Source organism: Trachemys scripta, chromosome 2, assembly GCF_013100865.1.
Source record: "Trachemys scripta elegans isolate TJP31775 chromosome 2, CAS_Tse_1.0, whole genome shotgun sequence".
In the NCBI taxonomy this organism is placed as follows: domain Eukaryota; kingdom Metazoa; phylum Chordata; order Testudines; family Emydidae; genus Trachemys; species Trachemys scripta.
Genome location: NC_048299.1, coordinates 77527962 through 77545417, shown reverse-complemented (window position 1 = coordinate 77545417; position 17456 = coordinate 77527962). Strand labels below are relative to the sequence as shown.

At 44.5% G+C, this 17456-nt stretch overlaps 1 protein-coding gene across 1 annotated transcript in view; it reads right to left on the bottom strand.

Moving 5' to 3' along the window:
- The window catches only part of BFSP2 (beaded filament structural protein 2), a 34563-nt gene that overhangs the window by 10647 nt on the left and 6460 nt on the right, over window positions 1-17456 (bottom strand). The window contains exons 2-3 of the mRNA XM_034759489.1: window positions 8606-8688; window positions 2076-2232 (exon numbers count right to left, since the gene is read on the bottom strand). Of these exons, the coding sequence (XP_034615380.1) occupies window positions 2076-2232; window positions 8606-8688 (240 nt within the window). The remainder of the gene's footprint in view (window positions 1-2075; window positions 2233-8605; window positions 8689-17456) is intronic.

Sequence of the window (17456 nt, the reverse complement as noted above, 5' to 3'; positions counted from 1 at the left end):
GGAACAAGGAGAATGCAAGTACTGAATTCTGACTCTCTTGAGTCACAGTTTGCTCCCTGTTCTGTTCCCTGGGCAGCACAACTATGCACTGCCCTTAAATGGGCCTTGTGGTAACTCTGCAATTTGTCTTCTGTCATTCATAGAATCATAGAATATCAGGGTTGGAAGGGACCTCAGGAGGTCATCTAGTCCAACCCCCTGCTCAAAGCAGGACCAATTCCCAACTAAATCATCCTAGCCAGGGCTTTGTCACACCTGACCTTAAAAAACTCTAAGGAAGGAGATTCCACCACCTCCCTAGGTAACCCATTCCAGTGCTTCACCATCCTCCTAGTGAAAAAGTTTTTCCTAATATCCAACCTAAACCTCCCCAGCTGCAACTTGAGGCCATTACTCCTTGTTCTGTCATCAGGTACCACTGAGAACAGTCTAGATCCATCCTCTTTGGAACCCCCTTTCAGGTAGTTGAAGGCTGCTATCAAATCCCCCCTCATTCTCTCTTCTGCAGACTAAACAATCCCAGTTCCCTCAGCCTCTCCTCATAAGTCATGTGCTCCAGCCCCCTAATTATTTTTGTTGCCCTCCGCTGGACTCTTTCCAATTTTTCCACATCCTTCTTGTAGTGTGGGGCCCAAAACTGGACACAGTACTCCAGATGAGGCCTCACCAATGCCGAATAGAGGGGAATGATCACGTCCCTCGATCTGCTGGCAGTGCCCCTACTTATACAGTCCAAAATGCTGTTAGCCTTCTTGGCAACAAGGGCACACTGTTGTCTCATATCCAGCTTCTCATCCACTGTAACCCCTAGGTCCTTTTCTGCAGAACTGCTTCCTAGCCATTCGGTCCCTAGTCTGTAACAGTGCATGGGATTCTTCCGTCCTAAGTGCAGGACTCTGCACATGTCCTTGTTGAACCTCATCAGGTTGCTTTTGGCCCAATCCTCTAATTTGTCTAGGTCCCTCTGTATCCTGTCCCTACCCTCCAGCGTATCTACCACTCCTCCCAGTTTAGTGTCATCTGCAAACTTGCTGAGAGTGCAGTCCACACCATTCTCCAGATCATTAATGAAGATATTGAACAAAACTGGCCCCAGGACCGACCCCTGGGGCACTCCACTTGAAACTGGCTGCCAACTAGACATGGAGCCATTGATCACTACCCGTTGAGCCCGACGATCTAGCCAGCTTTCTAGCCACCTTATATTGAGGGTGCTTACTTGGGGTTAGATGCTGAAGCCTTTACTAGTATGACTAATCTTCACTAATGCAATTCCTGCTTACGTCAATGAATAAGGATTGCAAAATTGGGCCTGTGGGTAGTCTATTTTCTCATGTCATTTTGACTTCTTTCAATGATTTGTTGCTCAGAACAGAAGGCGAAATTAAAAGTCTTGGGAATGGAGTGGCTTGCTAAGTATGGCACATTTAATGTAAAGTAATTTAAGTATGTTATTTCAGAAGTTTGATGGTTTAAAGATTCCATGGGGTCAGATTCTTCTCTCAGTGGAATTTACTTTGGTGCGAGTGAGAGGAGAATCAGGCCTCAGAGCACTAGGGATTTACACCTAATGAAGGTCCAGCCTCATAAATCATCTTGTGTGTTTGTCGTGTTCAGTGTCACATGGAATGAATATAGCTCAGCTATCATAGAATCATAGAATATCAGGGTTGGAAGGGACCTCAGGAAGTCACCTAGTCCAACCCCCTGCTCAAAGCAGGACCAACCCCCAACTAAATCCCCAAATCCCTAAATGGCCCTCTCAATGACTGAACTCACAACCCTGGGTTTAACAGGCCAATGCTCAAACCAGTGAGCTATCCCTCTCCCCATGTTATATTTATCAGATGTCAAAAATGTGGCAAGTTGTATGTGGATAACTTTAATTAGGACTAGAAAGGTGAGAGGTCTGTAAGCTAACGAAAGAGAGAGAGAAATAGGAACAATTTGCAGATAGATAATTATCATTTATACTTGACAGAATTAGCTTTTTCGCTTCTGGTTAAGATAGTGTCATATTGACCTGACTTAAACAGACACATAGTACCTATGCATTGCACCCAGTCTTGACTTACTTCTTCATGATTCTTTGACAGCAGACCTAATTCTTCTTTCATGCTTTCTATCTGACGCTCCAGATCCATTTTAGTTAAATTAGCATCATCAATCACTTTATATAGGGAATTAATTTCATCTTCCACTGCCTTTCTGAATGGCTGTTCATTTTCATATCTGCACAGAAAAATGTAATAAGCATATGCATTCAAACTTGCATTTTGTAAATGATAGTGTAGTAACCCTGGCCCCAGCATCAGCACTTGCTGTAGTTTTAAGTTAGAGGTACTATGAGGGCTAGGGTGACCATACATTCCATTTTGACCGTGACAGTCCCTTTTTTAAGCCCTGTCCCGGCCGTCCCGACTTTATTGGCAAAAGTGGCAAGTTGGCAAGAGAAAATGGGGCAAATGCCCACTTTTGTGGGGAAAAAAGCAGGGTTTGAAGGAATGTGCAAGGGAGTGCCAGCCCTGCGCAGGGGGTAGGCAGTGCTTGAGCAAGAAGCAACGCCAGCCCCGCTTGGGAAGCGGGGGAAACAGAGCTTGGGCGAGCAACACCAGCCCTGTGCAGGGAAGTGGGGGAGCTCGGGTGACTGGCACGGGCCAGCCCCGCGCAGCCTGGGGGGAACCTCTGTTAGCCCCAGGTGGCGTCCCGTTTTCCCTTTGGGAAATATGGTCATCCTAATTAGGGCCTGCAGCTTGTGATGCAGCAGTGTGGAATGCTGTCCTGGGAAGGGAACAGCCAATGTGAAAGTAGCTTGAGCCTGGGAGGGTATCAGATGACTAGGAAGGAAAGGCAGTTGGAAAAAAGCTGTTAGAAAGAAGGAGGGAAGGAGAAGGATCTAGGTGCTGAGTTAGTGGATAAACTTGAGCTGGAGTAGGAGATGAGGTGATAAAATAAAAGAAGAACAGGAGAATAAAAGTAAGGGAGTGAAAAGGAAAGAAGGAAAATAGGAAAGCTTTCAGGTCAGGAGAAGCAGAAAAATTTAGAACTGGGCATATTAGCAGATCCTATTAGAGAAGGGAAGTAGGGGGAAATAAAATCTGCAGATGTACTGAAGAGAAACTATCAAAGGAAAATAACTGAAAAAAATATATATAATTGGTGAAAAAGGGAATTGATCAAAAAGTTGTGTTAGATGAAAATAGATTCTCAAAACAGTAAAAGAGAAGCTCAACCACAAAGGACCTAAAGTAAATGAACAGAGAGAATGACTGAACATCTATTAAAGGAATGCAATTCGAAGGCATCTAATGGCCAAGTGAGAGCCACTAGGTGAAGAAACCCTGCTTGTGAATAAACTTGATGAACAGAGGTACAGCCATAGGATTATTGAATCTAAGAGTTTGGCTACACTTGCAAGTTAGAGCACATTAAATCAGTCCTGTACACCCTAACTCCTGAGGTGTCCACACTGGCAATGCACTTAGACTGCCTGGACTCCAGGGCTGGAGTGCCCCTGGTAATCCCAGGAGCACCGCCAGCTTTTCTGCCGCCCTAGGCGGCAGAAGGTCCCACCCCAAAATGCCGCCGCAGTCACCGCCCCCCAAATTGTAGTGCCCTAGGCGACCGCCTAGGTTGCCTAATGGGTTGCGCCGGCCCTGGGTAATCCACCTCCACAAAAAGCATAGAGCTTGCTGCGCCCTGGCTGAAACGCCGGTGTGTCAGTGTGGATGACATGTTGCATTACTGCGTTGTGATCGGCCTCCAGAAACGTCCCATAATCCCTTGAAGTAAAGTGGCCACTCTGGTCATTGTTTTGAACTCTGCTGCAGGCATGCGGCTATCCCCTTTCAAAGCTCTGTTTCTGACAGCCAGCATGCTTATCTGCTCGGGGACACAAAGCAAACCATTACTTTGGAATGCTGCTGCCGCAGAGGCTGGCATTTGTGCGTGTGTGTGAGAGAGAGGCGGGAGGTGGAGGCTGGTGTCAGGGTTTCCCCCTGCTACTGTCTGAACTTACAAGACAGCATGTTGACACACTCTCTGCCCCCCAAAGCACACTGTCTCTCCCCCCACATACACAAAACACACTCCCTATCACACTCCACCCCGCCATTTGAAAAGCACGCTGCAGCTGCTTGCACACTGGGATAGCTACCACAATGCACTCTGTGGCGTTGCAAGAGCTGCTAATGTGGACATGCTACTGCGCTTGCAGCTGACAGTGTGAACACGCAGCAGCGCTTTCCCTGCTGCTGTCTCCGAGGGCTGGTTTAACTCCTGGCACTCGACATCTTAAAATAACATAAGTCGGTCAGGGGATAACTCAGGAGAAAGGACAGCTGGTGGTGGGGCCCAACAGCCACTCGTGCCAACACCACTGACCATGCCGTATTTCTTTGGAGTGCCTTGGTTATCTAAATTTCTAGTTATGGGAGTAATGTTTCATTTGGAGAATTTAAAACAGTGCTACAGTAATGTTTTGACTGCATGGAGAAAACAGAGATTCTGATTGGGCAATTAGTGGGTACAGCTAAAAAAGAAGTGAGTACTACATGGCTGAAAAATGAAAAAGGGACTACAGAACAAATAGTCAGAAGATTAGGCTGTATGTTTGACACTCGTACCTTGTCAGAACTGAAATAGAGTTTCTTCCCCACGGTACAAACTCCAACAGAAAGTCTAAGGGTATGTCTTCACTACCAGCCGGATCGGCGGGCAGCGATCGATCCCTGAGCACTCTCCCATCGACTTCTGTACTCCAGCTTGGCAAGAGGCACAGGCAGAGTCGACGGGGGAGCAGCAGCTGTCAACTCACCGCGATGAAGACACCACAGTAAGTCGATCTAAGTACGTCAACTTCAGGTACATTATTCACGTAGCTGAAATTGCATAACATAGATCGATTTCCCCCCCCCCCCCCCCGGTGTAGACCAGGCCTAAGGTAGTACACATTAGGATTACAGGAGGTTTTACAAGCAATAGAAAAGTTAGAATCTCACGAAGCCCAAGATACTAATAACATGCTGACAGACAAATTCATGGATACCAGGTCACAAATTATCACATTAGAGCCAACATTTCATGAAATATTAGGCTCAAAATTGTTTATTGACTATTAAGTACAGGGTGAAGTTGGTACCAGGAAATTGTTTGGCTACATGGAAGCTGAAATTAGAAGTAGGACTATTAAATATCTCAATCGGGGTATTTTTGTTAGTGATGTCAACAGTGAATGCTTACCACCAACACTCATAGGTATGAATCTACTGCAACATTGTTACGAGGAGCTGCTGCAGGTACTAAAGGATCAGGAGCAACTCTCCATTCAAAAAAAGAAAGTCTGGCAGAATACTTTTAGACATATAAGAAATTATAAAACTTTTTGTAATCAATATGGGGAAAGTGAGAATAAAAGAGACGCTTCCCATCAAGCTGCACCCAAATATAGAAACCATTTTAATTTGTAAAACAAAAATGGGTTGACAGGGATATATTGCTTTACTTTGCTGAGGTAAAGAAGGGAATACTACAATAGCTGCAAAAATGTTTTAACGGGGGGAAAGGATTCGTACCAGCTGTGACTCTGAATTATGGGGGCCAGACCTATGACATTATATAGAAGTCAGGTGATTTCTGACTGGGCTGTGCCAGTTATGCTAGTTCAGAAAAAAACATGGGAGACTGTGCTTTTCTGTAGGTTCATTAAAAGTTGAACCAGGTCACCCATAAGGATGCCTATACCTTATTTAGAATTGAAGATTACTTAACAGCATTAAAGTCAGCGCTTTTTTTTTTTTTTTCCTACTATTGATTTAGCTAGTGGTATTGGCAAATTCCAGAAGATCAAGGGAAAAAGTGCCTTTGTGACACTCTGGGAGGATGTATTAGGGGAGACTTAGGACTGGAAGGGCTGTCCGTGTCAGGCTGTTCAGGGATCTGAACCACAGCTGCATGGCACAAAGGCCTCCAAGATTACAGGGGAGATGGGCACAGAACCCCTTACTGGTCTAAGTAGTCCCCAAAATGTCACACCATCATGTTAATTACTGTTATGTACCAGATAGATAAGCACAGAAGATGTCTCTCACTCATACTATTTCTTTATACACTTCAAAACCATTGTCAGGTCAATCATTACGCCTTGCTTTATTAAAAGGCAAATTATGTCAAGACACTAATTAGCAGTTTGAGAAACAGCATTGTCTAGTGGGTAGAGTTCTGGAATGGGAATTGGGAGACCTGTGTTCTTTTCCTGGATCTGACATTCTCATACTAAACGAACTTGGGTGGCTTTTCCTTTCTGTCTCTCTGTTTCCCCATCTATAAAATGGGGATAGTAATGTGCACCCACCTCTGCAAGGTGCCGTGAGAACTAAGGATGAAAAACACTATATGAGCTCCAAGCATTATTATTACTGTTTATTATTAAACCTATTGGGGGAAGGCTTGGTTTGTTGTTCCTTGGGATATAATCTACCTTTAAGGGCAAATCCCAGTCATGTTGAAGCAAATGGAAAGTTTGCCACTAACTTTGGACTTAAAACTACCCTATCACCAGCACAGGCCTTATTCACACAAACTGCCTATTCTTATTATTTCTCTTTTAAAAATATCATAACATATAATGTTCCTGCAAGCATCTCTAATTTGGCCATTGCTTTATAATGAAAATAAAAATATCAGGTGGCAAATGCTTATTTGGTTGAGGCTGTGTGTGTTGAACAACTGTTGTGCCAGTAAAAAACATGCTATTAAAGCAAAATGCCTGGCTGTAAAATACAGCTGATTTTTCCCTACAAGCTCAATGGGGATTTTTGTTGTTGTTTTTGGTATATTGCTTTGTTTGTCTATATTACTGTAAGTTGTTTCTTTCTCATTCTTATCTTTTGTTCTAAATTATGGCAATGACATTGGCCTGGTCGTGTGAAAAGTCTCTTGTTCAATGCACAGATTGTCAGTTTTGGGATGCTGCGGCATTGAACCCAGACAGTTTGGCAGCTGGACTCTCTGATACAGGTGTGAACAGAGCCAACTTCATAAACAATTTCTACACTCCTCCCTTGGTGAGCTGCCTTCTTTGCCTGGAATTCAGTAGCTTTGGAAACAGGTGGATGACCCCAGTGAGAGGTAGTAGAGATTTTAATATCCGTTGCTCTGATTCAGTGAAAACAAAGAAAATGTTATGTGTTGTATATTTAAATTGCTAGTGAAAGTCAGTTGGCAATTTATTTTACTACTTAGATTATGAAATTGACAGACTGCATTTGAAAGAGTAGTATTAGGAGCTCAAAGCTTTGTCTTTCTGACAGAAACATTAAAGAGAAGGCCAAGAACACAATGTATATTTTGATGTTATTAAATGTAACTGTTAAAGAGAGATGAATTTAAGAAAAGATCAAAATCATTGAAGGGTGAAGATAAACTAGTGTGATATACATATGGAGTATAAAGATCTGATCTTGCAAACCCTTGCTTACGTAAACAGTTCTAATATGAATAAGGGTTAGAAGAATCAGGCCTAATATGATGTAGTAGTAGTGGTAGTAAGTGCAATTCAAAGGGACACTATCAATTTAAGATCATACTGAAAACCAGTTGTTTTTTTTACTTTGCGCCACCCCCACCCCCACCCTTACCCTTGTCTGCACCCCCCAGGAGTTAGGCCGGGAGTGGGACCGTGGCTCTGGGAAGGGGGTATGCGGACGGGGTAAGGGTGATGAGGCTGGGGCCGTAACTAAGGGCGGGAGCGGAGCCTCAGCTGGGGCCTGCAGGCATGGGGCTGGCAGCCGGGGCCCGCGGGGCTGGGGCCAGGAGTGGAGCTGGGAGGTGCTCCCTCCCTACCCCCTGTGGGGGCACGCATGGGCCCCAGCCTCTCCCTCCCCGAATGTTCCCCTGCACCCCCCAAGGGGGGCGCATCCCACAGTTTTACCTCTGCTGTAAAAAGACATCTATCAGTGATACAAACGGTAACTTAGATTTTGAAAACTGTAAGAATTTTTAAAAGTACAATTTGTCACTATTTATGCTCTTCTTTTACTCTTTTCATTACTCTCGTCATGGACAATGAAAATCAGTAGTCACTTTCATTTTTGTATATAGGCATTGCACTGAGGCTCATTGTGCTACAATGTTTGTATTTCTTGTTTCACTTGATGTTTTAAAAAAACCATAAACACATTTCCATAGGAATTGGGTTTTATAAAAGTTTGTTAGTATAAAATTAAAATTTTGAGCCAGATTTGAGTTGTGTCCCTTTAGCAAGAGCCCTAGGTCTTTATATCAGTGAGAGCCCAGAAATAACTTTGCCAGTAAATTTCTGACTACTGGAAATTTTTAAAGTCGCACTATTTCAAAATAATAATAATCTGTTGCTCTCAAATCACCTATCTGAGGATCTCAAAATTCATTACAACCTTAATTTAGTTACACAATAAGACCGTGAGATAAGGTCAGAGGGTGTCCAACGTCAAAAAGCGAGTCAGATCCCAATGCTAACCACTAGACACATTTTCTCTCTAATATGGACATTCCGTTTTAATATTCAATATGGTAAGTATATGTTTATTCAAAGAAATCGCCCATATTGTTGCCTTAAGAAAGCTACCTGTCTTTAAAATCTTCAGCACAGGCTTGAATGTTCTCCATCTGTAACATAAGACGTGCATTTTCAAGGACTGCGTCACCTACCTAGAATAACGACACAACAGAGTTAGAGCAATTAACTATATTAAATATGTGTATATTGCAAGCATATGCATAATTTTAGATTCTGAAAGTAATTTAACCTTTGGCCTAGAGCTACTCAAATTATTCCATGAATGTGACACCTATTTGTTCACAAATTATCCATGAACAGGGTGTAATTTTTCTTAATTTCTTCATTGTTCACAATTGTTCAACAACTAGTTGTGTAAACAAATTGTAGCTTCTCATTTGCAAACTGATCATCGTGGGTGAAGTTCAGTGCTATGCAGAGGACCTAGCACAAGGCCTATGCATAACTTAAGTTCTACTTAAATCCAGTGTAGAAAGTATAAGTAGGACATAAGTGGTATATGGACCTTGTGCTGGGCCCTCTGCACAGTAGTGAATTTCACCCAGTGAATATTTGCTATTCGTGCCATATGACTGCCTAAATCCTATCATGTTTCAGTTCCCTAATTGTGTGGCATGGCTTCATAAACAGGAGTCTTTTTCTCTTTTCACACAATCTATCCATGAACATCTGTGACTGTTAAACAAAACTACTTTGTGACTGGAAAGAGCTTTTCAAACTGGCCAAGAAAGTAATTGCAATACAAATCCTTCTTTGGCTATTAATCATAATGTTTTGCTTTCCACATGTTCTTTGTGAATAAAAACACCCAAATGTTTGCAAATAAAAGGGGTTGTGAATTCCAGGAAAGAGCTCAGTTCTGCAACACTGACTCACATAGAGTAGTACCTTACTCTCAAAATACTTTCGATATATGGCAAGAAACTACTCAACATGAGCAAGAGAGGCACAAATAGCCCTAAGTGAACAGGCAGGTGTAATTCTCAAGAATGTTCAAAAATATTTTGTTCTACTCACCCAGTGCTACTTATGGAACACAGAATTAAAAATAAATCCAGAATGATTTGCTTAGCTTTGCTTTTAATGAAAAATAAATATGCCCGCAAAAAAATGACTATAATAACTCTCTAACTTTTGCATAATATTTAGAGTATGGTACATAAAAGTTTGAGCTGAATTAAAATACTCTAAATTCTGGATATTTTTGTTACCATAGTGTTGAGTGTTATAAACGTCGGGGCTTTCTGTATAGCATCCAACTAAATGCAACGAATGTGGGTGGGACTTGATAGGCAATTAAACCAGATGTTAATGCTCAGGAGTTCTTACACACCAGCTAACACATATCCTCTGGGTAGGTGTTTTATTACCCATATCCTAAGACATTTTAGAAACTCATAACCTTTGAGTTAATGACAAACAAACCTTAGGCATGACCAAAAGGTGTTGGGCAGAAGCTAGATAAATAAGCAGCTGGAGAATAAACTATCCTGCAGTGTCCCCTGGGCTAACACATTCAAACCTTGAAAAATCCACAATATAATGTTAATTCCATCAAAATGCAAAACACTTTTAGATTACAAAATTAGAGTCACTGGAGACTAAAGTTGATCTACTTACTTACCCATTTTTCTGGCCAGAGGATTTAAGTGGGAACTTTGGGAAAGTGGCTGAAGCATGTGGGTAGGGGCTGCTTCTGACCACTATAAAGTTAAGCACATTAAAAACCCATTCACATCCTCCATCACCACTCGACCCCTTGTCTTCTCTTCCCTGCTCTTCAGCAATCTATCTCACTTCCACAGGCCTTACACCCTTCCCTCTAAACAGTCGATCTGTCTACATTAATGAGCAGTTCACTGAAGATGTGGCAGAGTGGCAAGAAGAATCTCAGGAGTTTGGTGACATGGTTTTTGCACCTCTGGCAGCAGCTGGAGTCTCTGCCTTCCCTCCCAGAACTCAGGCTCTACTTCTGAAAGGGGAGGGGGAGATGGAGGGACACGTGGCAGCAGTGTGGAGGAAGGGTCTGACACACACAGACAAATGTCCTAGGGAGTCCTACTATGTTGTCCATGATCCAGAGGGTGAATAAGGAGTAGAGCTCAGCCTAGCCTGTTTCTCATCACGAGTGCTGCATCTTTGGCAGTAGCTAGAATTTCTCCCCATCTGGGACACCTACTCTGTCATATACCATCATGCTTTGAGGGGTTGTTTTTCATTTTAAGAATTTTGGACTACATTTTAATTACATTTGAATTTTGATTGTAGCCATAAAACAGATAAATACTGCAAAACATTTTTCTTTAATTTTAAATGAATTAATGTTTGCCATAGGGGAGTCCTTTTATGCTCTGCAGACGGCCCTGCAATGTTGCACAGATTTGTGCAGAAACCAATTTTTTTCTTACTCATCTGGTGTACATGGTTAAAATAATTTGTCAAGTATTTTAGAAAAAGAAATAAATTTGAGGAAATTGTGCACATTGTACAACCAAAATAAGACTGCATTCATCAAACTATGCATTGCAAGTTATTTACTATGCTCTATTAATCACCAAAACATAAGGAGCCAAATTGAAACCTAGTGTAAGAGGGTGAAATTCCTTTGACTCCAGTGAAATTGCACCTGTTTACGTCAGGTGTGAATGTGGCCCAGAAAATGCAAAATTAAGGATCTCACCCTATTCATAACTTTCAGCATTCTGCTTTGCCACCCTGAAGAGCATAAACCAAGTAGTGTCAACTTTTGTTTAGAAGCGCTGGCTAAATTCAATAGGTCAAATTCTGGCCACAGTTAAACCCATGCAATCCATTGATTTCAATGGCAGTGAGGCAAAACTTCAGTGGGGTTGCAAATGAAAGCAAAGTTTGACCTGAAATATCTAGTCGTTTTGCTTTAATTATCTACCTCAACATGGGTTCAAACTCTGCAGAGTCCACAAGTGAAATATGCTTGGTGGTCTTATCCAAGGCCCTGATCCTCAAAGGTATGTGGGCATCTAACTCCCATTCATTTCAGTGGAAGTTAGGAGACTAAATAACTTTGACCATCTGGGCCCAAGTCCCTAAAGAATGTTTAAGCACATGAAAAAGCCACTTCTCTGTGTGGCATGGGTATCAGTCTGCTCTTAGGAAGAGGCTAATCCAAGTCTTTCAGTTGATTTCAATAAAAGTAGGAAAGTTGGATCAGGCACTAAAATAGCAATGGCATTGCAGGTCAGGAGTGAGGAGCAGGTGCACATCTGTGTGGGGAACCTGGCACAATTATGATTTTAAGTTTCTTACTCTCATATGTATCAAATTCATCCAAAAATAATAATAAAAAAATCACTGGTATTTTACCAGAAATGCAGTTCTGAATCCACTATCATGTCAGACCTCTTCCCACTAGCAACAGCAGTAAAAGTGAAACATCACTGCTTTTTTCTTTTTTGAAAGAGTTCCTCTTAAAAGGCCTGATCCAAAACTGATTGTAGTCAATGGAAAGACTCCCATTGTCTTCAGTGGGCTTTGGATAAGGCCCATAACGGCTACTGACTTAGCGTATGTTCCTGCTCCATGTTGCTCTGAGTATTGCCATTTACTTCAGAAGAAATGGGATTGGGGCCATAGTAACAGCTGGGCCAATTAGCCTCCTGTGCCAGAAAAAGGATTGTCCAGTGCTTTTGGATTTGGTTAGAGTGGAAGCTTTATTGGCTCTCCTGGATGTAGTACAACAGAGAGCTTCAGCTTTGTAGATGTTGTAAAATGTCAATGGATTGCTGCCTATCCACCTTCTCAGAAAGTCAGTCTATCTAAAAATGAATAAAAATATATGTATTTACACTAACCATGTACCCTGAGTAATAGAAACAAACCTGAATAATGGTGTTTTTATTATTCACATCAAATACAATTACATTTTTGTACTTTAATCAGTTCAGTTCAAAATGAAACGGGGCCTCCTGATGTGTGGGTAAAATGGTATAACTTACAATGGAAGCCACAGAGGGGAGTAATTGGTGATTTCCAGCTGGCTGGCTTTATATGTCTTCACTGGGACAAATTGATCCCTGGTATAGCCCACTGGTTTCAATTAAGTTACATATGGCACATTATCTGTTCTAATTATTTTAAGAATAACTACACACATTAGCAGTAGTACCATCTCAGTTTTACTGAGACACTTAGGGTATGTCTATACTACCCACCGGATCGGTGGGCAGTGATCGATCCAGTGGGGGTCAATTTATCGCGTCTAGTCTAGACGCGATAAATCTATCCCCGAGCGCTCTCCTGTCGACTCCTGTACTCCACCAGGCCAAGAGGCGCAGGCAGAGTCAACAGGGGAGCGTCAGCAGTCGACTCACCACAGTGAAGACACCACGGTGAGTAGATCTAAGTATTTCTACTTCAGCTACGTTAGATTCCCCCTCCCCTCCCCCCCCCCAGTGTAGACCAGGGTTAGGCTAACTTTGTTACATGGTCTACAGATGGGAACTGGAGATTCCTTTAACCTCTGGATCCAGGCTGTCTTAAATTTTGATAGTGTTCAAACTGTGAATCCAAAATGCTTCAAATTCTGGATTCAGACCTGAATTTTGTGGTTTGAGTCCATTGCTAATAGGAACATCTATAGGGTCTGATGTTCAGAGGTATAGAACACCCACAACTCCAACTGAAGTCAACGAGTGCTGTGTCTTTCAGCACCTCTCAAAATCAGACCCATACTGTTTAAAAACTAGATAGTAGAACTGAGGAAAAGAAATGTATATGGATAACTTATGGAGAAACTTGGAACCCTGGAAAATCATCTCTCTCTATAGTATTTACATTAGCTGTGAAAAGAGTATAAAAAGGTTACTCTTTTATACACTAATAAAAATGATGAAAGACTTCCATCTAGTGGCTTTTTTTGTTCGATTTCATTCTTCTACTAGCATCAGGAGTTGAATACAAAAATTAATATTAATGAGAAATGATCAATTTTGCAATTTGTAATCCTCGTTACTGCTGCATTAATTACAATGAGTGATGCAGCAGTTTAGGAAATGTCCTTATCTATGTTCATTTAAAATGACAAGGCTCATGGGGGAGTAAGTGACATCAGTTAGATATTACTTCCTCCGTTTGTAAAATGAGAATATTTCTCTGCCACACAGGAGTGCTGTGAACCTTAATTCTTTAATGTTTGTAGTGCATTTTAAGATTCTAAGATAGAAAGTGCTATAAAATACAAAATAGTATAATTAATAATCCTTCTCTCACATAATATTTTTATATTCATATTTGTAATGACTTTGTAATTTACCCTTTGAACATATGCTTTTAATTCTTAGACTAACGCCAAAGTGCAATTTTTTCATTAGTTTTATTGTGAATTCATAGACATTTAGTTTTTAATTTCTTTTCCAAATATTCATAGGAAACATGATTTGCAACAGTGGATCAAACCATTGGTCCATCTAGTATCCTGTCTCTGGCAGTGGCCATTACAATGATGCTTCAAAGAGAGGTACACCTTCCACTCCTGGTAATGCATCTTGTAAATTGTACTACACTGGTCCCTGGGGGGAGAATTCTCTCAAGATGATTGATGATTTCCTGATTGTTAATAGTTAGAGATTGGCTTAAACTCTGAAGCATGAGGTTTAATATATTTTCCAAAATATTTGCTCTCATTGATCGTGATAATTTTGTATATTCTTATTATTCATAAAAATATACAATTCCTTTTTGCTAAGTTCTTAGCCTCAACGATGTCCTATGTCAGTCTGAAGACTATTAGACAGCCTCTTCCAGCTGCTCAGTAGCACCCTTCATGACCCTAGTGTTGCCAGGTGTCCGGTTTTTGACCAGAACACCTGGTCAGAAAGGAACCCTGGCGGCTCCACTCAGCACCGCTGACCAGGCCGTTAAAAGTCTGGTCGGCGTGGGGCTAGCAGCATAGGCGCCAACTCCGTGGGTGCTCTGGGGCTGGAGCACCCACGGAGAAAAATTGGTGGGTGCTCTGCACCCACTGGCAACTCCCCGCCCCAGCTTACCTCCACTCCGCCTTCACCTCCTGCCCTGAGCGTGCCGCGACCCCGCTTCTCCCCCAAGCTCCCAGCACTTGACGCTGCGAAATAGCTATTTTGCGGCGGCAAGCGCTGGGGGGGGGGGAGAGGGGGAACGGGGCGCGCTCCGGGAAGAGGCGGGGCCGGGGCAGGGATTTGGGGAAGAGGTCCAAGGATGGGGCGGAAACTTTGGGGAAGGGGTTGGAATGGGGGCGGGGCAGGGGCGGAGTCGGGCCGGGGGCAAGCACCCACCGGCGCCGGGAAAAGTTGGTGCTTATGGCTGGCAGGCTCTCTACCTGCTTTCATGCAGCTCCCTGGAAGCGGCAACATGTCCCTCGGCTCCTAGGCGGAGGGACAGCCAGGGAGGCTCCGCGTGCTGCCCCTGCCCTGAGTGCCGGCTCCACAGGCCTGAGCTCCCTCCTGCATTCCGAACCCATCGGTCCCCCCCACCCCCAGCTCGGACCCCTCATCCCCATCCCCACCCCAGAGTCCGCACCTTCAGCCGGACCCTCATCCCTTCCCACACCACCAACCCCCTTCCCAAGCCCAGAACTCCCTCTTACACCCTGATCCTCTCATTTCTCCCTTCCTGAGCTCCCACTCCTCAGCTGGAGCCTTCACCCCTTCCAGCACCCTGAACCCCTACCCCAGCCCAGTGAATATGAGCGAGTGAGGGTGGGGGAGAGTGAGCGACGGGGGGGGTGTGGAGTGAGCGGGGGCGGGACCTCGGAGAAGGAGTGGGGTAGTTACGGGACCAGGGTGTTTGGTTGTGTGTGATTAGAAAGTTGGCAACCCTTCATGGTTCCCCTTTTAAACCAGAAAGCCAGCTCCCATTTCTGCTTCCCACTGCACAGCTCTAGAGACAGTTGCAAGGTAGGCAGAACCGTGAGCAGAGTGGCTATAACTGAAAGAGAAAGCTATCAGGAGCTAAGGAAAAGGACCACAGTGAAGCTGGAAGAGAAGCCTTTGCTACTGCAGGCTAATAAAGTAGATTAGTCTCTGGGGGCAGAAGGGGATTAAATACAGGTCTGTCGCATCTTACGCGCATTTAACATGCGCGATTTCAGCTTTACGCAGTCAGCAAAAACAAAAAGAGAAAAATAACAATTTTAATACTGGACCTGTAGTGCAGGCAATTCCGCCCGCCATTACACTCAATGTAATTTTGACTATATGCGATTTTCGCTTTACGCCCTGACTGGGGAACGTAACCCCAGCGTAAGATGCGACAGACCTGTATGCCAGTAAGGGAGGAACAGAAAGAGGGCACTAAAACTGAAAGTCGGGTGCAGAAAGGGAATCCGGAAATCCAGCAGGGATCCCCCAGAATGTGCATGTTAGCCACTATCAGCCAATTTGGGCAGTCAGGATGTTTCCCTGCTTGCCTACATTCCACCACAACCTTGCGGGAAAGGAGAGAAATAGGTTGCTCACTTCCTTGCAGCTCTTGGGGCAGTGTCTGGTGCTATTAGGACATACAACAGCAGCAGCTACTGCCTGTCCTACACCCTCCTGCTGCTGCTAGAGGACCAGGTAATTCTGCTGGAAAAGGGACTTTTCCAGAGGTGAAAGTAAGCCGGTATGCCCCAGTACGGCGTACTGACAAGAGCTGGTGCACCGTACCAGGGCAGATAGGTGGCAATTTAAAGGGCCTGGGGCTCTGGGAGCCCTCTGTCGGAGCCCTGGCGAAGCGGCGGCGGGGCTCGGGCAGCAATTTAAAGGGCCCGGAGCTCCTGCCGTTGTTACCGCCCGGGCCCTTTAAATAGTCCCCGGAGCCCTGGGGTAGCGGCGGCGGGGCTCCAGCAGCTACTTAAAGGGTCCGTGGCTGTGGCAGCCGCTACCACCCCGGCCTTTAAAATAGCCGCCGGAGCCCCGCCACCGCCTCCCCAGAGCTCTGGCAGCAGGGCTCTGGGGATGATTTAAAGGGCTCGGGGCAGTAGCGGCAGCCAGAGCCCCGGGCCCTTTAAATCACAGCCCGAGCCCCCGGCTGCCGCTGCTACCCCGAGGCTCCAGCAGCAGGGCTCAGGTGGCAATTTAAAGGGCCTGGGGCTCCCACTGCCGCTACCCTCTGGGGCCCTTTAAATTGCCACCTGAGCCCCACTGCTGGAGCCCTGCGGTATAGGCAGCGGGGCTCTGGCGGTGATTTAAAGGGCCGGGGACTCCCGGCTGCCGCTACTGCAGCGGAACCCCGGGCCTTTTAAAGCTCCGCCAGAGGCTGGGGCTTTGAGGTAGCGGCGGCAGCCGGGAGCCCCCTCCGATGGTGATTTAAAGTGCCCGGGGCTCCACTGCAGTAGCAGCAGCTGGAGCCCCTGGCCCTTTAAATCACTCTCAAGGCTCCCAGCCGCCTCTGCAGCTGTAGCTTCGGGAGTGATTTAAAGGGCCCGGGGCTCCCAGCTGCTGCTACCACAACCCCAGCCCCGGACTCTTTAAATCCTGATTTAAAGCGCCTGGGGATTTAAAGGCCCTGCCTCTTCCGGTAGAGGCCATGCCCCCTCCGAAGGACTCCAGAGTACCCGTAAGTCCTTTAAGTTACTTTCACCCCTGAACTTTTCCCTTGGAAAGGAGGAAGAGCCTCAGGCTCAAGGAGATCTCAAAAGCGGCAAAATTTAATTCTTTTTACTAACTGACCTGAGGTTATTATAGCACTCACCACGACTTTCCCTTTTAAGGAAAGTGCAGTTGGTGGCTCTTTAAAAGCCTGGAGGGAAACTGTCCATGTACTGTGACAGTTTTACACTTTTATCAGGGTAGCACTGTATGATGTGCAGTGGTTCACATGACACATTGGAGGGGTTGCATTTATTAAAAGTGCTGTGTATTTTTTTTATTAGCATATGTATTAGGTGATGCAGTGGATGCCATCT